We start from the raw sequence: 26320 nt of genomic DNA, 5'->3' as shown, positions 1-26320 counted from the left end.
GCATCAACCAAGTCAGCGAGCCTGACCACCCGAACCCGCTAGTCGCCTCTTACGACAAGCATAGTCTCCTTTTACTGCAAGCATGGATTGCTGAAGACCTATTCTACCCCAGATCTTCACGGGTCGGAAGTTTGAATGAGATATACCAAAGAGAGAACCGCTATACATTTTTATGTGATTTTAGTTACGACGATAAAAGAAAGATAGTGATAACATATCATTGAGAATGATGTTAGCTAAGCTTGAGTTACATATTTATGAAACTACATATATATGAGCATCTCTTTCTCATTCAATACGTTGACTTGCGTGTTCACACAGCAGGAGGCGATGACAGATCAAAGTGATCCGCTCTGAAACACACAATTCCACCAGGATTAATCAGTATGTCCAATGCTCACGCCACCAGGTTTATCGTAAGGGAAACTAGCATACGGAAACGAGGTAAAAGTGATCATCCTACCCGGTAACAGCTTTGTGCAATGCTGATGGAGCTTCGTAGCATAAAGAAGGTTTCGTCATAAGTCATTTGGATCCATGAATAGGGAATTATGTACGCGTTGTTGTAAACTTTACCGGAAGTCAATAGGTTTTATTGCCGTGGATGAAACTGTATTACATGTGGAAGGAACAAAGTCTGAAAGTACGTTGACGAGCAACAGTCCATTTTTAGAGTTAGTGAGTGTGTTGGGTTTAACGCCGCTTTTAACATTATTCCAGTTATGTTACGGCGTGTCAGCTTAATGTGGGAGGAAAGCCCGAAGTGATGCAGGTCTCAGAAGTTTACCACTTCGGTGATGCAGGTCTCAGAAGTTTACCACTTCGGTGAAACCCACGTGCACGGGTATGGTGCAAACAAACATAGAAACATAATCGGGGTGAACGGGTTTCGAACCCACAATCATAGGTTTCTGGCGCGTCCAGGGGACGCAATTTTGCACAGCGAATCGCGGCGCCTTAGACGACTGGGCCAGCCGTGCTGTCGACTGTGGTGAGATGTCCGGCAGGAAGAGTAAGGGAGGTATGGTTACTTACTGTCGACTGTTGTGTGATGTCCGACAGGAAGAGTCAGGGAGGTATGGTTACTTACTGTCGACTGTGGTGTGATGTCCGGAAGGAAGAGTAAGGGAGGTATGGTTACTTACTGTCGACTATGGTGTGATGTCCGACAGGAAGAGTCAGGGAGGTATGGTTACTTACTGTCGACTGTGGTGGGATGTCCGGCAGGAAGAGTAAGGAAGGTATGGTTACTTATTGTCGACTGTGGTGTGATGTCCGGAAGGAAGAGTAAGGGAGATATGGTTACTTACTGTCGACATGTGGTGTGATGTCCGGCAGGAAGAGTAGGGGAGGTATGGTTACTTACTGTCGACTGTGGTGTGATGTCCGACAGGAAGAGTCAGGGAGGTATGGTTACTTACTGTCGACTGTGGTGTGATGTCCGACAGGAAGAGTAAGGGAGATATGGTTACTTACTGTCGACTGTGGTGTGATGTCCGGCAGGAAGAGTAAGGGAGGTATGGTTACTTACTGTCGACTGTGGTGTGATGTCCGGCAGGAAGAGTCAGGGAGGTATGGTTACTTACTGTCGACTGTGGTGTGATGTCCGGCAGGAAGAATAAGGGGGGTATGGTTACTTACTATCGACTGTGGTGGGATGTCCGGCAGGAAGAGTAAGGGAGGTATGATTACTTACTGTCGACTGTGGTGTGATGTCCAGAAGGAAGAGTAAGGGAGAAATGGTTACTTACTGTCGACTGTGGTGTTGATGTCCGGAAGGAAGAGTAAGGCAGGTATGGATACTTACTTTCGACTGTGGTGAGATGTCCGGCAGGAAGAGTAAGGGAGGTATGGTTACTTACTGTCGACTGTGGTGTGATGTCCGACAGTAAGAGTCAGGGAGGTATGGTTACTTACTGTCGACTGTGGTGTGATGTCCGGCAGGAAGAGTCAGGGAGGTATGGTTACTTACTGTCGACTGTGGTGTGATGTCCGACATGAAGAGTAGGGGAGGTATGGTTACTTACTGTCGACTGTGGTGTGATGTCCGAAATGAAGAGTAGGGGAGGTATGGTTACTTACTGTCGACTGTGGTGTGATGTCCGGCAGGAAGAGTAGGGGAGGTATGGTTACTTACTGTCGACTGTGGTCAGATGTCCGGCAGGAAGAGTAAGGGAGGTATGGTTACTTACTGTCGACTGTGGTGAGATGTCCGGCAGGAAGAGTAGGGGAGGTATGGTTACTTTCTGTCGACTGTGGTGTGATGTCCGGCAGGAAGAGTAAGGGAGGTATGGTTACTTACTGTCGACTGTGGTCAGATGTCCGGCAGGAAGAGTAAGGGAGGTATGGTTACTTACTGTCGACCGTGGTGAGATGTCCGGCATGAGAGAGTAGGATTACTTACTATTGACTGTGTCGAGATATCCCGCACCCAGTGGGACGGATGTAGGTTTACTTACTGTTGACAGTGGTGAGGTGTAACCGCTTCCACCAGCGACTCCTGGACATGTAGTAGAGTGGGACACTCATCAAGATGATGACGAAGGGGGGAAGAAACTTGCCAGGGTCATCGACGACGGCCGTGACGGACAGCATTACGATGGATACAACGTAGATTCCAGGGAACACCCAGTGAGTCTAAGTGAGGAAAGGGAAGATTTCAATTCCAAAATTAATAGCTCCATTGAAACATCTAGGGGAATAATGACAAAAGGCGGGCAAGAGTCCGACAATGTCATGAGCGCTGTTTACGAAATAAGTAGCGATGACACCAGGTGTTTGCGAAGGGTGAGCTCGTACTGCCCTATTGGGGCATCCGCCACAATCACACTCAAAGGTAAATCAATAGCCCGAAAAGACACAAGGGTGGCACACGTCAACAAAGGGAATCGCATCGGACGTCATTTTCGAAACTGTTGCGTCAAATTTCGAAATTTCTGAAATTTTTTGAAATGTTGAAACCTTAATCAAACCATCTTTGAGCAGAGTACATGTAGTATGATGCTCTTTGAAATCGTCGCAAAAGAGCATGTTCGATTGAACCTCAAAGATTGTGACATGCAGATAGCGAAGGCCGGAGCTGATGGAACATTGCTCAACCCAAAGGGACCATTGGTAAGCCGAATCTCTACTACCATACGCTCTTGTGGAAAGATTGTTGCCACTCCGAATCCTTATGCAAAGATCTAAATATGATACAGACGAGGCGGTCCTACCGGTGTCTATATTTCTAGTTCAAGCTGGTAAAACAATGGAAAGGGATTTGCTAGTTAATGGTTATTGAAAGATATCAGATCATCGATACACCTAGCTGAAGAATAGTTAAACTTCTGGTTTACCTTGTTTTGGACTTTGCCAATCCGAGCAGAAATTCCTATTCATATGCATAAAGAAACAGACCAGCAGAACGGTGGGGATAAGCTTTGCCCACGGGGATGCCTACTTCCACCCACAAACCCCACACAAGTGTTATCAATGAGGAAGTCCAGCATTCCACATATTTTTTTCTCAGTTAACTTCAGATGGCATTTCCTTCCATTTTGACAAATTGACCTGAACCTCTGAAGATAGATATGTGACTGCATGGGAATGCATAGTGGTGTACAAAGTTAAAAGGGATCGAATTTTTTGACAAAATTTATCTTGGTTCTTTTCTGATATCGCAAAAGGTCGAGCGAGTCCTTGAGATTAAGTTGAGAATCTACATGGTATCAATTCCACTTGTCTCAAATACTTTCTGTAAATAGAATCCTTCAACTAGAGCATTCAGGATTATTGTGATACAGCATTCAAAGACATAGAAAAGCATATACAATGGTACAGATGTGAAGGATATTTCTACATTTGACGCACCAGTGACCAATGCAGTGTCCGATGCAGTTCCCTAGTTTGACTTGTACCATATGTTCCCGTGTTTTGTTCAGGTTGTATGTGTTTGTAATCGTACACTGTTTTTTGGCAGATAAATCTTACGATTACGGAAATGGATTTGGCGCCTTTTTTTATATCATAATTTATTTGCTTATTTCATTTTCCCGTTTTACATGTAAGCCATACTCGTTAACGTTATCACGCCACAAGTCTAAAGCTTTCAAGTCTAAGAATAAGAAAAAGAAAAAAGGGCTAGTTGTAAGTCATATGAACGTGTCAATTCATTTCATTACAATAAGTATCAGAAGCTTATATTCCCAGCAGGTCAAACCGGTTCCTTATCACACCCCGTATTTCGTTCGACATATTATAAATAATTCGTCAATGACCAACATTTGATGAGTGTGTCGCAGTCTCAAGGTGCACGTGAACATTGCAAAACATGATTCACTGTAATGCTACCTTGTAGGTAGTGTCGGCAGCTGCATGTTTCCGTCGTATGAAGAAAAATCCCGAGACAGCCAGACATTCCCCTCCTACCCTGAAGAAAACATAGGCTCCGAGGACAGACTTGACATCGCCGAGACACATGAAGACAGTCGTCAGTATAAACTGAAGGAAAACAGTATATGTTTGACCAAAATGGAACCGAGATCGATAATTGTTTTTGTTAAACACTGTTGGGAAAATCATATAAAAAGAAATCAATTTGGCCACAGAATTCACGTACAGAATATATAATGAACGTATAAAATAGTTACGTTAATCAACATGTTTTGGGTATATTTGTAAGTTGGTACTTTTAATGAGATACCCTATATGTCAGAACAAGCTTTGTTATTCCACCGTCACCATGGCCCTCACTGTGTAGAAACATCCTACCAGTGCTATGATGGAAGGTTGTGGAGTTCTTCTCCGTACATTGATCATGCTCAGGAACCGTGGAAACAGTCCATCGCGGCCTCCCACAAAGTTGATTCTAATGTGTTCAGAGCAAAATAAGTTCAAAATAAAACACAATATCGATGTGCATCACATGTGTTCTTGCATATTCCGTCAAACTGATGGTCATATAATTATGTAGTTTGTTAAAAGCTCATCTCGCACGCGTGTTTACATCAATTGATAATCCGTCATAGACAAATACCAACCATGTGAATTTGGTGAAAACAAACTTAATGGCTACAACGGGATGCAACGTGTTTTTGTCCGTCTCGTAATGGTTGCAGTTCCGCAGACATTGGTGTTTGTGCCTGTACATGCAAGCAGTGTGTGCAGGCCCAGAAGCAATTTCGAGACGTATAATGAACTTAGCCTTGAAGTGGTGTTTCTGTCCATATACTGTAGTTCTGGAACGTTGGTGTTTCTGTGTATCAAATGCGTTGTGATTGTAACTCAGGGACATTGGTGTTTCTGTCTACACGAACTCGTTGTGATTGTAACCCAGGGACATTGGTGTTTCTGTCTACACGAACTCGTTGTGATTGTAACCCAGGGACATTGGTGTTTCTGTCTACACGAACTCGTTGTGATTGTAACCCAGGGACATTGGTGTTTCTGTCAATCAAACTCGAGACAGATATAGTTCTGGGATACTGTCGTTTCTGTGCATCAAATGCGTTGTCATAGTAGCTCAGGGACATTGTCGTTTCTGTCGGTACAAACTTACACGAACTCGCGGGTTCTGTCTATCAAACTCGAGGTTGCTTTAGTTCTGGGACACTGTTGTTTCTGTGAATCAAATTCGTTGTGATTGTAACTAAGGGGCATTGGTGTTTCTGTCTACACGAACTCGTTGTGATTGTTCCTTCTGGGGCATTGGTGTTTCTGTCTACACGAACTCGTTGTGATTGTCGCTCTGGGACATTGTTGTGTCTGTCTGCTCCCACCCGTTGTGATTGTCGCTCTTGGACATTGGTGTTTATCTCTACACGAACTCGTTGTGATTGTTCCTTCTGGGACATTGGTGTTTCTGTCTACACGAACACGTTGTGATTGTCGGTCTGGGACATTGGTGTTTCCTGTATGCACATTCGCGGTGACTATAACTAGGGGACATTGGTGTTGCTGACCGCACAAACACGTGGTAAATATAGAGATATTGCCGTTCCTGTTTTCACAAACATTTGAAGTAACAGTCTGTTACAAAGCCTTATATTTAGAGGCGAAAAACGCTTAAGATGTTTGTTTAACATTGGGAAATGTACACGCACAGGATGAAAGTATCACCTGCTAAAGATAAAGATGTTACTGTTAGCGTTCCCTCCTGCGGACATTGCAACACACGCCAGGATAACCCACTTGAAGACTCCTAGTGTCCTCTCTCCAAACACCTTGAGGATGAAGATGAAACACCCGTGTCACTTTCAATGAGGATCACATCTCATTTTTTTCCTTTTCAAACTAAAATGGGCGATGAATATAATCAAACATTTCACAATAATGTATAAACAGAACACCAGAATTGCTGGGGAAAAATTTGAATTTAAAATTTCGATTGTCTTTGAATTTTCATAAATACTCTTTGAAAAACCTTTCGGTCCAATTAATCAACAGTTTTCTAAAAATGTTTCAAGAATAAGAGTGAGCTGCATTTTTAAAAGAAATACATGTTAAACAAGAACATGACCACAGAAGCGCTTTATTTTTTAAGTATTATTACGTGCGCGAATATGCATCACTGTAAATGTTTATAAGATGATAGAAAAAGGTCGATGGTTCCACTCTGGAGGAACGTATCGAAAAGCGTATATAACTAGTTTATCCTATACAGACCAGGGAAACCAGGCCTTTTTAAAACCCAGTCCCTCTTGGATGAGTTGTTTCATGCATGATTGCGAGCCTGACTCAGCCTTCGCACTTCATCCTTTTCCCACATCATTTATTATATAATCATTGATGTGTGTTTGAAATAGAAACTCACATAGGCTACTGCAATGCCGGACAGAATTTCATCATTTGTAAGGACAGCGTGGTAGGCAACATTTGCCAAGACATAAATCAGTGTTGGAATTGCGAGTCCTACGAAAACCGCAATGGGGATGTTTCTAGAAGAGAAAAAATGGTTTGTAAAGATCGAAAATCAAAGCAATCATGAAATGGTAAATGCGTAGTGGACTGAAAATGCTCGGATGAATGAGTATCACGAAAGACATCATCAAACTGATGCCATTTTAGAAACTGGGAATAAGTTGTTTTTGAAAATAAAACTAAAGTACTGTCGAAAATGCTAGAAAACTGCTTTTTGCCTGTCACAAAGATATTTTTTCACAGACTGTTGTTATTAAAATATCGAATAACTACTGATCGCCCTACCTGTGGTTTGAAGTATGTCAGTCACAAGGAGTCCTATCGACTAGTTTACAGGAGACAAATTCGAACGAAACAGGAAGTTCACATTTATTCCAATGATGACAGTCTGAAACGGACTATAGAAATATGGCAACGTGACCCCGTTATAATGATAATAATGTAGTCTTCATAAAACATCTAATCCACACACAAAAATCTTTTTTTGAGAAAATGATGCAATTTACATTACACTTGCATGGCCATAACCATGGTACACGGTATGGAGTCTGTACTGGAAAATTTATACAAGTTTAGAGAGATAGAGGGAAACCATTTATTAACTTAGATAGGGTGAATTACCAAACTGCCCATGCTATGGGGTTTTCAATTCATCCCATCAAGTCAAGAAAACAAAACAGGTATAGTTATGGTCTCAAAAACAAAACTGGGAAGTAAAAGTATACTGGACAGCTTTGATATAGGGTGATTAGACGTTTAGTGTACAAGCTTTATGAGCAGAAGGTAACCCTGTCTTGCAGTAGAATTTGGGAGGAATTAAAGATACAATTAATGTTTCCCGGACTGCACTAACTATTGCTCTCCAAGAGATGGGATTTCGATACACTGCGCGTGGCGATGACCGAGCACTTTTCAGGAAAATATTGCATCCTGTCTATGAGGTCACATTATCTCCGAAACATTAATAACTATCACAGTCAGGGCGTCCATATAATTTACCTTGATGAATCATTCCACTGACAACACGTGGCTATCGGCAGATGGACAAAAAGCACCCATGGTACCATCAGGTAAAGGTAATCGCGTCATTGTTTTGCACGCTGCAACCCATGCTATAGGTTATTGATGGATGTGTGCTAGTTGTCGAGGCGAAAAAGAAAACTGGTGATTTTCATAAGAAAATTATAGGAGGTGATGTGTTCATAGACTGGTTAGAACTTCAGCTATTGCCCATTTTAAGCAACGCCACTATCATTGTCATGGATAACGCCAGTTAATATCACGTCCGGGGATCAGATACTGTCGCCCAAACCATGCGTAGTCTGAAAGCGACCATAGAGGAATATATGACATTTTCGACTTCAGACCATATGAAACGAAAAATAAACTCATGGAGAAAATTCGGCTGAATCAGAAACCAGCAAAGTACAAGACATATGTGCTGGCGGCACAACACTGTTATGTTGTCTTACTTACCCCAGTCAGACATTGTGAGCCCAACCCTGTTGTGCCCATCTTGGCTCAGTGTAACGGGTTCGTAGCAAGACATAACACAACATTCAAAAGTACAGATTCATATACGTCATCAGCGGAGGTAAATGTTACCTCACGAAACCATCTGTAGAACAACAAATACTTCTGGATTCCAAAACCGCAACCTTCCAATACTCATCCCGTTTCATAGCTCTTAACTATTCAATCATGTTTCCAAGCAATTATAATACAGTACATATCCTAAATTGCTACCCCATCAACGCATGTCAAACAAGTACACTATTTTGAGACCACCCCCAACCCGGTGACATTTGCACCTGGGAGAATGCACGGGACGGTGTGAGGTCATCACCTCGGGACAGGTGTTAGGTTGCAGGCCATTTCATACATGCATGACAACACACGAATATAAGTTTTATCATCATTTTACCTGTAAAAGTACATTTTAAGGGACATCACAATGTCAGTTGGGACAGGCTAGAATAGGTCAATTCGCATTATCTTGATATATGCTCTTTTTAGAGTCCTATGACTATAGTCCTATTTTTTACATGAAGCCAGAAAAGCAGTTTTCAAGCATTTCCGACAGTACTTTAGATGGGTTTTTTGTTTATCAGACACATGGTGCCAACGTTGGAAGTATGTATTATGTGGTTTATGCGTATTCAGATTCATAATACATGTTGAGATCCATAATACAAAATGGTACCGAAATCAAGATTAGTATGTATGATCTTTTATATACTCAACAACAAAAGTTCCTGTGACGCCAATATTTTAGTGTATTTTTCAAACAAGTCAAGTTTGGTTTTCAATATTGTAGTACATGTATGGAATCAAGTCACAAAATCGCAACTGCTACTGAAAAGCATGCATTCCATGCAAAAGTTGACTTTTATGCAAGCCCCATGCATTTCACTACCCAAGAATGGGTATGAAAACATGTGCGTTAACGGGATTCCATATGCATTGTTTAGCATCGTGCTGACAACAACCACTAAAAAAAATTAAAAAATTACTCAATTATTCAACATTACGAAATGCCACGCCTGTCCGAAAATGAGCGTCTGTGAGCCATTGGTATGCTTAAAGCAGGATCGAGTCAACGTGATGTTGCAAGACAATTTAACGTCCACAAAAAACACCATTTAGTGTTTATGGCTACGTTGGCAACAGACGAATACAGTCAGAGACCTCGGAGTGGCAGGCCACGCGTAACCAATAATCGACAAGACAACTGGATTTGAACAACACGTCAACGAAATCGATTCCAGCCAGCACAACAGTGACTGCAAGAAGCATCCCTGGCCTTCGACGAATATCTTCACAAACCGTATGTCGTCGCCTCAGATGTGCAGGGGTTGTTGCCATTGTGTCATGGATGAAGATCAGTTCGGTGCCGGCAACGTTATGGTATGGGGTGAGATGACAGCACGACAGAGGACCCGTTTGTTGTTCTATCGTTTTTGCGTCGTCATGGCCCAGGCATTACCTTTCAACATGACAACGCCCGGCCTCTTATTGCTCGGTTTGTTCAGGATTCTCTTCAACAAAACAACGTGAATGTCATTCCCTGGCCGGCCCGCTCCCCTGATCTCTCACCAATCGAGCACATGTGGAATGAGATGGATCGGTGCTTTCGACGTCAACCACATGTTCCACAGATACTCCAGGAACTTCGAAATATGCTCCAGCAGATATGGACAGATATATCCCACAGAACTTTGTGCGACGCCTAGTCCATTCCATGAGACGAAGATGTGTTGCTTTCATTGCAACTAGAGGTGGACACACAAGCTATTGATTTGTAAATTGACATTTTGGCATGTTCATGGTTTTTTTTATGATATCATGCATTTTCTGAAGTCAGCTTGGCAAATTAAACCATTTGAACACTTGCTGGGGTCTTTTATCTGTTGCAAACCGAAATTGCTTCAGATTTGGTAAAAAACATAACTTTGCATTAAATCTTATTGAATGTCACAGGAACTTTTGTTGTTCACTACATCGTTATGTTTCACATTCCGACATGCAAAAAATGATTTTTGAATTTTTATAGGAAAATTATCACCCAGCTCTATTTATATTCAAAATTGCAAAATGAATTGTGTTATAACTAAAAGAGACAAGTAATATGAAAACGTAATCATGTCATTCATAACTTTGTTTATTTGCATGACTGAACAATATACCAGCCGTCTTGTAATTAAATGGATATCTTACCTTGATCCAAGGGCATTTGTTACTAAACGTGGTGACCATAGACACATAGTCACGTATCAATCTTCAGTGGTTAAGGTCAATTTGTCAAACGGTAAAGCCCCTGCCATTTGAAGTTTACTCGGAAACTAAAACAACATGTGAAATGCTTCCTCGTTGATAACATCTATGTTAAATTTGGAAGTACGACATTTAGGCAAGAGGTAGGCATCCCCATTGGCACCAATGCGCTCCCCTTCTTGCTGATCTGTTTCTTTATGCACATAAATTGGACTTTCTGTTCGGATGGGCAAAGTCAAAACAAAGTAATTTGGCCTGGATGTTTAACTTAAGCTCATGTATATCGATTACCTAATATCGTTAAATAACCATCAAATAGCAAAGTCCCTTCCACTGATTTACCCACCAGGGCCCCGTTCAACAAAGCCATCTTAGCGCTAAGTCGGTCGTAACTCCCATTCTTTAACACTGACTTACGACAGTCGTTGCACTAAGATCGTTTTGAGGAACGGGTCCCAGTACTAGAAATAAAGTAGACCAATGAGACCGCTTCATCTGTTTCATACTTAGAGCCATGCATAAAGATTTAGGGTGACAAAACACTCTCTACAAAACTGTATGACCAGAGGTATGACTTAAATTTTCCAAAAGACATCTGTCCCTTTATGTCGCACAATGTTCTGGCAGCTCCCGCCCTTGGTGTCTACATTAAACAACTTTTGAGGTTCGTGCTTGCGATAGAGTCAGAATCGTACAATCGAGTCATTTGGCCGATACGTTTTATGAATATGGTAATTTTGTCGCTTTTGTTTACAAGAGGTGAGGTGAGGTGAAATCCGGTTTAACGTCGCGTCAAAGGTTATTGCACAACGTGTGTGTGTGTGTGTGTGTGTGTGTGTGTGTGGCTGCTTGTACTAGTCCGGACTGATGCTGATTTATAGTGCTAGCCCACTGAGATACCATGCCTCAGTTTCACATGAATACCCCACTCAGACACAGTATACTGACTCCGAGCCGACCAGTCCCTGTTTTAGCCCCTTAATGCCGAGCGCCAGACAGGGTCACAACAAGTACCATCTTTTAACGTCTTTTGGTATGACGCGGTCGGGGATCAAACCCTGGACCTTCCGCTCTCCGGACGGACGCTCTACCACTAGGCCACGGAGGCGGTCTTTGTTTACAAGAGGCCAAAGTGTATTACTAACGGCGACGGCGCTGAACAACGTTCAATCATTCCAATCACATTGCACACAGGGCGACTGTATTACCTATAAGGCTTGATGACCTCCTCTACCGCTGCGTTGGTTGCATCCCTGTAACACATATTATACCATCTGGTTACTACAGTTATTAGGGCGCCGAGCCACAGTTGTAATTGTCAAGATTAATATCATTCCTCCTATTTTGTTACACTCAAACCCCTATAATCAATAATCAAATTATGTCCACATGTTCTGTGTGTTTGTAGACCACTGCGATTCTGTTACACCAAATACCAGGAGCCCCAATGCGGATAATGAGAACGTAAGAACCTTGACAGCCATGAACTTTGCGCCAAATTTAATCTGACAAGAAAGACTGGTTATTCTCTTACATTGACAATTTATATATTGCCCTTCATTGATTAGGTGAGGTGAAATTGGGTTTAACGTCGCGTCCAAGATTATTGCACTTATATAGCGACGTGATTGGTGTGTGTGTGTGTGTGGCTCCTTGCACGAGTCCGGACTGATGCCGATTTATAGTGACAGCACACTGATATAACATGCCGCAGTGTAACATGAATACCCCACTCAGACACAGTATACTGACTCCGAGCCGACCAGTCCTTGTTTTAGCCCCTTAATGTCGAGCGCCAGACAGGGTAACAACAAGTACCATCTTTTAACGTCTTTTGGTATGACGCGGCCGCTCGTCACGCCGAAGACCCGGGTTCGATTCCCGACATGGGTACAATGTGTGAAGCCCATTTCTGGTATCCCCCGACGTGGTATTGATGGAATATTGCTAAAAGCGGCGTAAAACCAAACTCACACACTCACTCATATGTTAAAGCCTTGTTAGGCTCTTCCAAACCCGGCAAAGTGAAATCTTCCACGCGCCCATACATCGTATCTCTCTTGAAATTTATTGGATATATCACGCTTTACATTTGGTTGACTCTTTATCCACCATTGAAGCATTTGTCCATGCCAGATGGTAGCTTAACCCCCTTTGATCACTGAGAACCTGTTTCACTGGCAATTATAAAGGGCCTGGGCTCCTTTACTTTGACAGTGCATACATCACCTTTAGCAACTGAATAAGGTTATGAGTATGTTTACGCCGCTGTTCGTAACATCCGAGCAATATTACGTCGGGGGACACCAGGCTGCACCAATATGAAGAATCGAAACCGTGCCTTCGGCAAAACGAGCGAAACCTTTCACCAAGTATGATAAAGTTATGAATATTTCATTGAATTTCAATGTATTTTTAGGGAACTATATTTCTGGTTCCAGCTATATTTATGTTTTGAACAGATTTCTTCGAAAAAAGAATATTGTTACTTCAGCATTGCAACACTCCAGTTAACGTTTGTTATTCCAGTTTCAAATATATATGAAAAATACCGCCTGTATTGGACTTAGCTCAAATTCCAAACGCAACATATATTGTGTGATATGAATGTATTATTCTGTAGATAGTACCTATTGGGTACTTTGCTATGTCGATTCGCTGCTGTAGCTTACCATCCAGTGTATCCAAACAACCCAGCATAGAACGCCAGTACCACGCCACCGGGCTTAAAGTTGATGGTTTTGAACGCTCCATTGAAATTTTCTGTGTTACCTGAAGTATGCCATATATTACATCGCACTAAACTGCATATAAATTGCATTGCATTGTACATGTATTGCATATTATTGCGTTAATTTGTATAATTTTGCATTACATTACATATATGTCGTTCAAATAATATTTTGTGTCTCATGTATATGGAACATATTTCATGTTCTTTGATAACACCGGCTTATCTAATTCTTGGGCCATATACTGAACTTAAAGGCTCTGACTTAGACAAGTAGACAAAGAAAGACAATCGGCAACAAAATACAACAACAAATGTCATCGCTAAAACTGTGTACATGCTACTGAATAAAAGGATTGTATGTGTATGCAATGAAGATGCATTTTGCAAGATGCAAGATAGATAAGATAGATAAAGTTCATGTTTTGCTCTGCCAATGGGGGCAAGGATGTCACAGTCGTCGAAAGCGCCGCAATTCGATGGGCACGCAATTGCGTTCCTTGGGCACGCCAGACATCTATGATTGTGGGTTCGAATCGCGGTTCGCCCCGGTTATGTGTCTAGGTTTGTCAGCACTACTGGATATCCGTGTTCGTCAGTTTCATAAAAATATTAAACGTCTGAGACCTGCTTCACTTCGGGATTTCCTCCCACATTAAGCTAACACGCCTTGACATTCCTGGAATACTGTTCAAAGCGGCGTTAAACCCAACTCACTCACTCACTCTCTGCCTGTAACTTACCTTGCACTAAGTGAATGATCCCAGTCACGATAACGACGGACAGGGCGGTGACTTTACACACAGTCACTATAGTCTGTGTGTTGGCTGCAAGGCGTACACTGTACAAATTGCCCACGACGAACAAGCCTGAAATAGTTATATACAACGCTCTTTATACATATACAGTAGTTTAGTATATACTGTAGTTTAGTTCATCTGGACCTATGTCCTAGTAACCAAATATGAATATTTGATCTCTACGCGTGTGTTTCCACTTTTACAGTTGATATGGAAGTATATATTATTAGGTACAGAGAAAACATCTTATCCGTGTTTTTATCAGCCAATTGCTAAAATGAAATACATGGTTCCTCGTATAGTCCCAAACAAATAAAGCTGCTTTTAACATATGCATGTTTAACATGCTAACACATCCCCTCGAACTGGGATGCACATATTTTGCATTGAAGTACGTTTAAGAGAGTGAGAGAGTGAGTTGGGTTTAACGCCGCTTTTAACAGTATTCCAGTTATAGCACGGCGTTTCAGCTTAATATGGGCAGTACATTTAAGAAAATGTTTGGATGTTATTGATTAGTCGAAGGCCTGCACATGATGCAAGTCAGTAATGAAACTACATATAGTTAAGTGGTAATTTTACGTTGCGCTCTCTTTTCAAAAGTACATAAGCAGAAACTACACATAGTTTAGTGGTAATTTCACGTTGCACTCTCTTTTCAAATGTACACAAGCCGATGTTTCCAAATTTGGGATATGATCAAGTATTCTTTTGCAGTGATTAGCCAAAACTATTGCCTGGCTCCAAATTCAATTAAACAGAATGTTTCGTGGAATCAGATTGCTGCCGACCCACCAACTCGTGATACACTCATGAACATTAAAGCAGGTGATCTACAATGATGACAAATAAAGATGACTGACACATTATTACACAAGTGTATATTACCAGCTACGAGAAATCCCAGCATGACTTTAGTTGTTGTGGGCGCCAGATCAGGGCATGTCAGGAAGACAGGCCTCATGACGTACTCTGCACACGCCAAGACCGACAGGGCCACGGACAAAGGACGGAGTAGTACTAAGTTAGTCCACAGGTATATAAACCCGGCCAGATCTCCGAACCCTTCTCGGATATAGGTATACGTGCCTCCCGATTTCTTAACTCGCGTTCCTGAAATGTAACACAATAGTTACTAAATCGTTATCGTTTATCGTTAAGTGCATGTATGTTATTTAAGAACAGGCATTGGTTCAATAGTGAAATGGGTGAAATATAAGAAAGTATATACCTGAAAATTGGATTTGACCAAACAGTTTCAAAGGTTATCAAAATGTTACTTGGCAGTAAATAGTCGTGGAAACACAGCAGACTTAACGTCCAAAACACAACTACGATACCCTTACCAAATAAGTGACCATCAAACATGGGTGTATACTATCTTTTGCCCGCCAGATTACTTTATCACGACGTTCCCATCCCTAAATGTCCAATGCTGTTAATTTCTTCATCCTTTCCAAATAATTGTCTTCATTGTTACCAAAACGTGACCTATTGAATTGGTATGGCAAGTCCAGCATACTATTTCCACAGATACACACAAAGCTTGATACTCGTATTACCCGGAAAATAAACTGTTAAATGATTTTAGTTTTCACAATGCATTTGTTAGAATGTATTATCTTACGAAGCAAATAGCGTACTTTGAAGTGATGATATAACTTATTGAGCTGATGGCAGGGCAAAATACCGAAGTGTGTAGTTATATTAGTCGTATGACACTATTTTGATCACTAATCAAATACGTGTTAATGCCAACAACACATAAGATAAACCAGTCAAGATAACCAGTCTCGATTATCCACCGAAACTAACTCAATTGAGCGCAAAAGGCAAAACATGATGAAAGCATCATTGAAAGGCAGCTGTTAGATTTAGCTTTGCTTCAAGTTACTTAATTTGTGAAGAACCTCATTTGTTCCTATTTGAGCAAGTACCATTTTAGACCCTAAATTATAGTATACGAACGTTCAGACCCTGTAATATTTATGGGTTATAAGTACACGACCTTCATGATATATAAAATGGGTGTAATATTGCATATACGTGTGTTAACAGAAGACGCACCATACTCGGCATAACACATGGCACCACAGAATGAGACAGCTGCACTCAGCATCCACACGAGGAGAGAGAGGCCAACAGAAGAACCCATCCCTTCCAGTATGACTGTCGGGCTGATAAAAATACCAGTTCCTGATAGGAATATAAAGAATTATTTATAACCGGAAGAGTGAGTTAGTGAGTGAGTCGGGTTTTATGCCGCTATGAAAATATTCCAAGTATATCACGTCGTGTCAGCTACATGTGCGAGGAAAGATAATGGGAAGAATGATGAATGACATATATCAAAAGTAAAAATAGCTTTTTAAAATATATTACATATGTATATATAATCTGACATATCCTCTGCTGGTCGTTGTTTTACCTTGATCATGACACACGATCCGTCAGTATTATACCAATGCTCGAGAATGTCACAAAAACTGTATTAAACCTGTGACCCCACAGTGACTACCCATTGATAGTGCTTGTGACATAACCAGACAAACTATCTCATCAGAAATACTGCCCCTCCTGTAACGCAATTGACTCACTGATTCACAAATGACAGTTATGTGGCTTGACACACTGACTCACTATTGATATTGCCTGCCATGTAACTTAACACACTGACTCACCACAAATGATAGTATCTGTGGTGTAGGCTGGCATTGTGACTCACCACTGATTTTGTCAGTGGCTTGGCCTGGCACTTTGACTCACCAATGATAGAGCCCGTGATATAGCTCGTTGCACTGACCAATCCGAACTGTTTCTTCAATGTAGTAGCTACCTTGGGGGTTGGTGTGTCTGTCATCCTTCCTGGCTCCTCTTCACTTCCTGGAAATATGCCGTTGATTATGTTACATTTGGAAAACATTGAACATTTTATTCAATTAAAGGATCCGAATCAATTTACACTGCGTCATGATTCTTGCAGTTGACCATAGTGCTTTAAGAACAGGTAAGTAGTCTCTGTGTTGACAATGAACTGTGATAGTTTTATTGTTAAAGTTGGTTGGTTGGTTTGTTGTTTAACGCCGCACTCAGCAATATTCTACCTATATGACGGCGGTCTGTAAATAATCGCGTCTGGACCAGATAACCCAGTGATTAATATCATGAGCATCGATCCACGCAATTGGGATCGATGACATGCATCAACCAAGTCAGCAAGTCGGACCACCCGATCCTGTTAGTCGCCTTTTACGACAAGCATGGGTTGCTGAAGACGTATTCAACTCCGGAATCTTCACGGGTCTCATTATGTACAATGAATATGTGTATATGTATCATTTATCATTACGTTATGTAAGCAAGTGAATTTCTTCGGTCCATTTCATTTTAAATGCCCTGAAAAAGAAGAAATCGTAAATACCTGGCAGAGTGTTGCCGACATCCATACAAAATCTATACCAAAACTGAATTGGTCATTTCTGCATACATTGGGGTTGATATTTGTGGAAAGAATGTGGTACAGCAGAAATTTGGAGAAAGGGTGGGAAAATCGCAAATACACAACCCCGTGTGTCCTTGGCGCCGAAACACACCAACATGACATGCGCGTGCAACATCACTTGTTGGGCTATCAGAACGTTGGGTTTACGTTTGCATGTCATCACAATCTTACAGCATATGAACAACGAAAACATCCCACGACTGACGGAAGCCCAACGCAACAACGTCATCGGCCGACTGCAAACAGGAGAATCCCCTTCACCTGAAGCCAGATTTTTCCATGTAGCACCAAACACCATTACAAGACTGTGGAATCGTTATCAGACACACGGGACAAAACGGGAGCAGAGGGCAGATTCATGCGGCTACCTCACTTACGTGAAAGAACCACCAACGGCCACTCTATAACTACGTCAATACCAGGATTGCAAGGATATCCACCCAGACAGTGAGAAACCGTTTACAGCTGAAGGTATTCGCGCTAGACGACCAGTTCGAGGTGTCATTTTGAGGGACCTGTATCGTCGGCTGCGACGTCAATAGTGTCAAGGTCACAGAGTACAGCCACAACTGCGATGTGGACAGGTTTGGTTTAGTGACGAGTCAAGATGTATTCTTCGTCGTGTTCAAGATAGACGTCGTGTTTACAGGCGTCGCGGGGATCGTTATGCTCGAAACAGGAAGTGGACAGAGCTGGTTGTTATCGTGTGGTGATGTGGGCAGCCATCTCCTACACTGGTAGAACAGACTTCTACGTCACACGGATGAAATTCTAGTCCTTCCCATTATTCAACAAGCGAACGTCATTTTCCAACAAGACAACGCCCGACCTAACTCGGCAAGACTGACAACAACCTTTTTCAGGAATCACAACATCCAGGTCCTGCCATGGCCCTCCCAGGTCTCCAGATTTTAAACCCAATCGAACATTAATGAGATGCACTGGATCAACGACTGCAAGCCCGTCAGCAGCAACCACAGAAGCTCCTACAGTTGGCACAAGCACTTTAGGCAGAGTGGGTGACCATTTCCCAGGCCACAATTCGGGATCTGATTGCTTCCATGGGACGACGATACCAGTCAGTCTGGTGGCCAGACAAGATATTGATTATAGACGACCTTAAACTTGAAAATCTACTGTTCAATGTATGCCATTTGAAACATGGTTCAATGACAATGATGTGTGCCAATTTTGAACATACCATCTGTTGATAATTTATATCATATATAAAATATACATCTGAAATCACTTTTGCGTTTCTGTTTATGCGGAGTATATACAGTCAAGTCCCGTTAATCCGACATTGTTGGTTGCATATGATTATGTCGGATTAACGGGACTGATTAATGCGAGACTGTCGGATTAACGGGTCTTAATAGCACTGATTTAATCGGTTCCCATCATTAGTGTCGGATAAAGCCGATTGTCGGATTAACGAGTGTCGGATTAACCAGACTTGTTCTTGCAGTAAATGTTGCTGGCTGGAATCGATTTCGTAGGTGTGTTGTTCGAATCCAGTTGTCTTGTCTATTATTGGTTACGCACGGCCTGCCACTCCGAGGATGGTCACTGATTGCATTCGTCTGCTGCCAACGTTGCCATAAACACTAAATGGTGTTTTTTGAGGACGTTAAATTGTCTTGCAACATCACGTTGACTCGATCCTGCTTCAAACAAACCAATGGCTCGCAGACGCTTATTTTCGGACAGGCGTGGCATTTCGTAATGTTGCGTAATTTTGTTGTTTTTCTGAGTGGTTGTTGTCAGCACGATGCTAAACAATGCATCTGGAATCCCGTTAATGCACCTGTTTTCATACCCATTCTTGGGTAGTGAAATGCATGGGGCTTGCATAGAAGTCAACTTTTGCATGGAATGCTTGCTTTTCTGCAGCAGTTGCTTTTTTGTGACTTGATTCCATACATGTACAACAATATTGAAAACCAAACTTGACTTGTTTGAAAAATAGACTAAAATATTGGTGTCACAGTGTTATATTTATAGTTGAAATTGTTTTGACGTCATCAGACCTTTCAGTTTTATAAATTTCCTATTTTCATAAAACTGTAGCCCTTCGACAATTCCATATTGTATCACGGTGATTGCAATTAACTCATTGTCCAACTTGTCAGTTTTAGCCTACAGTCGGTTTGACTCCAAATGAGAACGATGAATTACAAAATAACTCGAAATCCAGAAAAGTGTATGAAACATCAATACGGTACTTGACCATGAATACCCTGTATCCAACATAATCTGAATTTTGTTTATTTCAAGACCCATGGCGGATGAAGTTCTTTAAGAAACTATCATGTAATTTTGTATAGAAATGTGTACATGACACGTAGGGGCCACAAACAGTGGAAGGCACAGCGCAAGCACGCATGCACTGCACGTTCTGTGGTAATGGAAATGACAGAGCGTTAGAGGGGCCGTCTCATGATAATTTCAGTCGCAATCTGACTCTCTCATGCCATAGATCTCGACGTCGGAACTGCTGATGCCTGAACCGACTGCCACTATTATAGGTTGGACTGTTGCTGGCCGTAGTCCATCTCGTGACCAATAACGTGGCTCTATCTCGTCAACGACTGTGGCCACACAACGCCTCCATGTTTCTACTGTTACCCGACCAAGGGATTCCTTGTTCAACGTCTCGTCATTTGAACGTTGTGTTCGATCGTCCAACGTCATCCTTGACGATGCCCCATACCAACTCGATTGGATTCAGGTCGCAGTGATAAGGTGGCAGTCGTAAGACATACCAAAAGCTTTTGAAGCTCGTTTCAAGAATTTATTAATTGCATTAAAAGACTTTGCTCTTTCTGCTTCACTTCTAAAGAAATCATACACATTCAACATCAACTGTTAAACATCTGCTGAGTAGCGCATCTTGTCATTGAATGAACACGGTCACTGTGTAGCACGTGCGGGACCGTACTTGCGCTGTTCCTTCCTCGGTGTGTCCCCCTACGTGTCATGTACACATTTCTATAAAACTTACATGATAGTTTCTTAAAGAACTTCATCCGTCATGGGTCTTAAATTAAACAAAATTCAGATTTTGTTGGGTACAGGGTATTCATGGTCAAGTACCGTATTGATGTTTCATCTTTTGGAGTCAAAAGGACTGTACTTGTTAACTAAATGACCTGTTATCGAGTCCAAACAAAGGCACAATGCGTTCAGTTTCTCCTTTGGAACATATTATTGTTAGATTATATTGAACATTTAGACGTCACACATTTTGGCTATGCAAGGTAATCTAATGACAATGTTTAACAACGATAACATTCGCAGACTGAAAAAGAAATATGAAAGCTGTAGGGAAATAGGCTTACCTTCTTTGCTGATTGTAGAAAATACGATATGTGTGTGTCTACCGATGGTTGGTACAATGAGTTCAAATTTCCAGTCATATCACGCAAAACGATACGTGACAAGCATTGTCACTGTCATAACCGTTGTCATAGGATATGCATTTTTCATTAGTACTTCATCAGGGAAGCATTGTGTGCACTATTTAATATGTCATTACAGTCGGGTGTGCTTCCATCAGAGTGTCAAAAGCAAACATCAAGCCATTATTTAAGAAAGGCGATCACACTATCGTTTCATATTGTAATAGACCGATTTCATTAGCTGTTCGGGAAAATTGTTTGAGAAAGATGTGTTCAAACATTTAAAGAATTACTTTCATGAGAACAAGTTGTATAAGTGTCAGTCGTGGTTTCCAGCTGATTGTTCACCTGTTCATCAATTAATCGAACTTTATCATCAAATGTGACACAGAGACTCTTATGTTGTGCTCTGTGATCTCTGTTGATCATTTATGACACAGTGGACTTGTGGTATAACAAGGCTATTGCATATTTACATTAATTGTTAATTGTGGTCAACACGTAATTTTGAATGGGAAAATAGCCAGACCAAGATGCAGGAAGGCTGGCATGCCACAGGGGTCTGTGCTTGGCCAATGATATTGATGAACATTATGCTGAGAATTGTATTCCAGAAAAGGAAACTTCTAAATGAGATCATACTGGTGATGATGGTAATACTAATGATGCACATCGGGTTGATGATGATGATGATGATGATGATGATGATGATGATGATGGTGTGTTGATATTGACCTATTACATCACCTCTTGATGTTACACATTTTACAGTGTATCTCATCCAAATTAATTTGCTTTCAGCAAAAATCTACTTTTCATATGTCTCGGGCTCCTACAGACGAACCCCAAACAATTGACTGCATGAATAAACAGACAAATAATAGGGCCAATGATATTGTTGAACATAATAACATTGCAGAGAAAAACTGATTCCTTTGGTGGCTTACATATGGATATACTCATTTTCTTCAGTTAGATCAGGGGCACTTAGAAAATCAGGGAGATTGGGTACATGAAAATTATATTACTCCCACATTTACGTATGGAACAATTTGACCAGTCACCCTAGGGACTTCCCGTGCTACATGTATTTCGATTGCGAAAACGTTATGTTGACGTTATGTTAGCCAAATTGCCACAAATATTACTTTTAACGAGTCAAAGTATGGCATTTTTAATATATGTATCCATTCTTTAGCAACTTAAGTTCGTTTCAATGCGTCAAAAGCGGTAATCTGACCGTGGTTGCTGTATCTCTTCACACACGATTTCACATAACTTAATGAAAACAATATTAAAGGAAATTTTGAATAATATTAATAAAATATATTGCAAACACAAGTCCAGATATATAATGAACACGTTTTAATAACAATATAGTATAATAATGGTATTGAATTGCGTACTTCAGTTCGGATTTGCTGACTGGTATTTTCGGTGTTATGTGCTTGCGGTGATCAGCTGATAATGTTTTATGAGATGGGGAAAAACATCTGTCGGTGTAAAACCTGAGCTTATCAAAAATGTAAGTCATGCGTTAGAGCGCGCTATAACCAAGTTAGCGGTTTATTGAAAGTCACAATAGCGAGGAAATGCTGTACTTGGGATTTGCGTTTCGTATCGTGGCGTATCGATAAATGGGCCCACGTTTATCGTATATCGTATCGTGGGTCAAGTATCGCGGTCGGGAAGCCTAGTGGTCAAAGCGTTCGCTCGTCACACCGAAGACCCGGGTTAGATTCCAGACAAGGGTACAATATGTGTAGCCCATTTCTGGTATCTCCCGCCGTGATATTGCTGGAATATTGCTAACAGCGGCGTAAAACCATACTCACTCACTCACTGTTATTGGAATGTCAAAACCATGCCCAAGCCGTGACAAGAATTGAAGTTAGATCCGAAATCTGTCTCCTAAAGCCAAGTGATGCAATAGCGAAGGCCAAACTAACTCTATTTCTGAGAGATGGGCAGCTACTCGAACGTTTTTAAACAGAGCAGCCAAAGATAAAACGTGTATCATATCAATATACGAAAATAGTAACGATATCAATACGAAAACAGAAATTCTGTGAATACTAAAACTCGCAAAAGATTTGTTATCCCAACTCACACACATGAGTCACAAAAAGGGACATGTCAGCCGAAATTGCTCAGGCAGAAGTCGACCTCTTAAACACTCAAAACAACAACAACAACAACAACCCAAACGGCATCAATGCAGTTTACCGTGCGTAGCCAGAGCTCTACCATCCGTGTCAATTACCACGCTATAGGCGACCGCTGTCTCGCTATACCGTTACCTTGGGTCGCTATATAAGTGCAATAATCTTGGACGCGACGTTAAACCCTATTTCACCTCACCTCACCTCACCTCACCTCACCTCACCTCACCTCACCTTGGCCCACGTTCCAGTGACTTTCACCCCTTTTCGTTTTGGGGAAACTTACACGACTTTGCGATCCAACACCCCTTTTCGGTCTTAGGGAAACTTACACGTCTTTACGATCCAACACCCCTTTTCTGTCCTTAGGGTTAGTTTGCTTGGGGCAAGGGTTGATCATAAATTCTTACCTTTTCAAGCGTTAATCCGGTTAATCTGGCTGGTCATGTTGACGGGTGTGGTTTCAAGAAAAGATGGATGGGAAAGCGGACCCTGACGTCACACGCATGAGCAATTCATTCACGCATACGTGTTTATGTGGTGCAAATGACATTACATGTGATAGCGCTGGTGGTCCAGTGGTAGTGTCGCCGGTCAGCCGGCGAAGCGCGTTCGAGCCCCGCTATTTGGATCTGAAAAAGTGCACTACTCACACACAAACAGCTTGGTATTCCCAGTGCTGGTGTAGGGACGACCTCGAGCTGGATCTCGTGGATGCTTGAGCTATGTCATTGTGTTTGTGTTGTCAGAACAGGTTTATTTGTTGTTTATTGATTATATGCTGTACTTTAAACGTTCCGGGACAGTGATGCCGATTTTGTTCTTGATACCCCTAAGAGCCAATTCCCCGGCAACATGCGCAACAATCAAATAAGGTTCATCCTATTAGTCCGTTTTCCCCCACAACGCTGACTGGATCTGGTAATTGGATCAGCGCCCGGTAATGTGCACTGATACCTCGTCCGCTACTGACAGCTGTCTCGTTATGTCATTACCGTGGCTCACGCTCCAATGCACTCGCTCTCGTCTCACGAAGCTTACGACCTTTTCGATCGTAGGGATCTGACACGCCTTTCCGATCTAACACCCCTTTTCGATCCGTAGGGTTAGCCTTGTTAGGGCTAAGGTTAGCCATAATTTCTTACCTTTTTGCACTGTTTCCTTTAATCTAGTAAGGGTAATCCTGTCAAATTAGTCCCTTTTATCACGTTTCGTCGTTCGAATGATTACTCAGTTTGATAGATAATGACAGGCGTGGCTTACTCAAAAGGGGTGTGACGTCAGTAACACGCATGCGCATTACATTGTTTACTTGTGCATTCGTGTTAATTAGGTGCTAATGACCCCTTAAACGAGCACTAATAAAATGTGATGGCGCTGTTGGTCCACTGGTACAGAGTCTGCTAATTAATGCGCTAATTAGCCAAGCGTTCATGCCCCTAGTGAAGTGTCTCCCTTCCACAATTCCATTCCGAGGATTAGTAAAAGCAAAAAGCTGAATCTAATGTGAATATATATATGTACATATGCAATCATGCAAAACAAGTGCGTTTTACATAACATTGCTTCGGCGAGTTCAACAACTATTCTGAATTCGAGTTTCACAGTTTCAAATTTGTCAATCGCCAACCTTATGCAAGGTATATGGGTGATCTGCGCCCGCATCATGGCTGTCAATGTAAGTTGCGAACAGATGATTTCCGAACATACGTAAGAACTGAAGTGAAATATTAGTGACGTTAAGGTCGCTTTCAGACAGACTAGTTTGTTTTGAAACGGTCTCTGTTTTTTTCTAACTCTGTGCACGATTGGTGTGCTCAGAGGATAATATTCTGTGCGTGTCATTTCGTATGACGAAATAAATCTGATTTCACATTTAAAATTCGTCTTTCTAAACTGTGTAAAAGTCAAATATGTACATAGTGTTTACTATTCTGCACTATATCCCTCATTCAGTCTTGCTTGACAACGGTATAAGGATCTATACCGAAACGTCACTTTTCACAGTATTAAAGAAGTTGTTATCCATAAAAATTGTGTCTATCTTATTGAGAGGGTATTTGTTTGCTTATGAAAAATAGATATTTCATATATTCACGCAGATATTCACTGGTAATAGCGAGATGTTGAAATGAGTTGTGTGGTTTTGTCTTATAACTTCTCTTTCTATTCTATTTTCAAAAATGGGCTGATAATAATAATGATAATAATATAAATAAAATAAAAGTGTTTCCCTTTATTATAAACTTACGATTTGTTAGTCTTCATATGCGCTATGAATATACAGCGAGTGCTCATGCATGCACACATACATGTATATCTAACTATTCATTGTATACTTGCATGGAGTCAAATTACCTTTATATTGATCATGCTGCATGCCTCGTATCCAGTTTCTGGGTTAATTACGCAGGCCACTAGCTGATTAACGTATTTATGGGTATTGTCCTTTTAGAAATAATGTACATTTTATCCAGATAAAATAGTCAGTTTCCAACATACCTGATATACGTTAATTGTTGTCAAAAAGGGTATCAGAAATGGCATATCAGTGGTCTAGAACTTACTTGTATTAAGTGTAATTCAATACGCTTAAGTGCTTTTGTTAATTCCTTATGTGGTACAGCTCATATCCAAATTGAATAAGGACGGCATATTAACATGCATTTACAGAAAGTGTCTTCACGTTTCTGAAGATGAATGCGATGTCATTTTTAATTGACCCGTGCGTAGTGTTGAGCAGCGTAATCTCTTTAATAAGTGCCAAGAGGTACATTTTATCAACCTGTGTGATATAAGGGGTAGAATAGGTCTTCAGCAACCCATGCTTGCCGTAAAAGGCGATTATGCTTGTCGTAAAAAGGCGACTAACGGGATCGGGTGGCCAGGCCCGCTGACTTGGTTGATGCATGTCATCGATCCCAATTGCGTGGATCGGTGCTCATGATATTAATCACTGGATTGTCCGGTCCAGACTCGAATATTTACAGACAGCCGTCATGTAGCTGGAATATTGATGACTGCGGCGTTAAACAACAAACCAACCAACA

General features: G+C 41.4%; 1 protein-coding gene across 1 annotated transcript; it reads right to left on the bottom strand.

The window, feature by feature from the left end:
• Positions 1-278: 278 nt before the first annotated feature.
• On the bottom strand, positions 279-24437 carry LOC139480294 (Y+L amino acid transporter 2-like). The gene is made up of 13 exons (XM_071263346.1): positions 24416-24437; positions 16972-17088; positions 16273-16401; positions 15094-15318; positions 14149-14274; positions 13347-13446; positions 11883-11927; positions 6794-6917; positions 6100-6203; positions 4753-4849; positions 4333-4482; positions 2460-2637; positions 279-353 (listed from the first exon to the last, which is right to left on the bottom strand). The coding sequence occupies exons 2-13, from the start codon at positions 17063-17065 to the stop codon at positions 289-291; spliced, it is 1437 nt and encodes a 478-aa protein (XP_071119447.1). The 5' UTR covers positions 17066-17088; positions 24416-24437; the 3' UTR covers positions 279-288.
• Positions 24438-26320: the final 1883 nt, after the last annotated feature.

Source organism: Haliotis cracherodii, unplaced genomic scaffold (genome assembly GCF_022045235.1).
Source record: "Haliotis cracherodii isolate W230 unplaced genomic scaffold, xgHalCrac1.p SCAF_4, whole genome shotgun sequence".
NCBI classification, from domain to species: Eukaryota; Metazoa; Mollusca; class Gastropoda; order Lepetellida; family Haliotidae; genus Haliotis; species Haliotis cracherodii.
The sequence above is the reverse complement of the archived record's forward strand: the minus strand, read 5'-3'. Positions and strand labels throughout refer to the sequence as shown.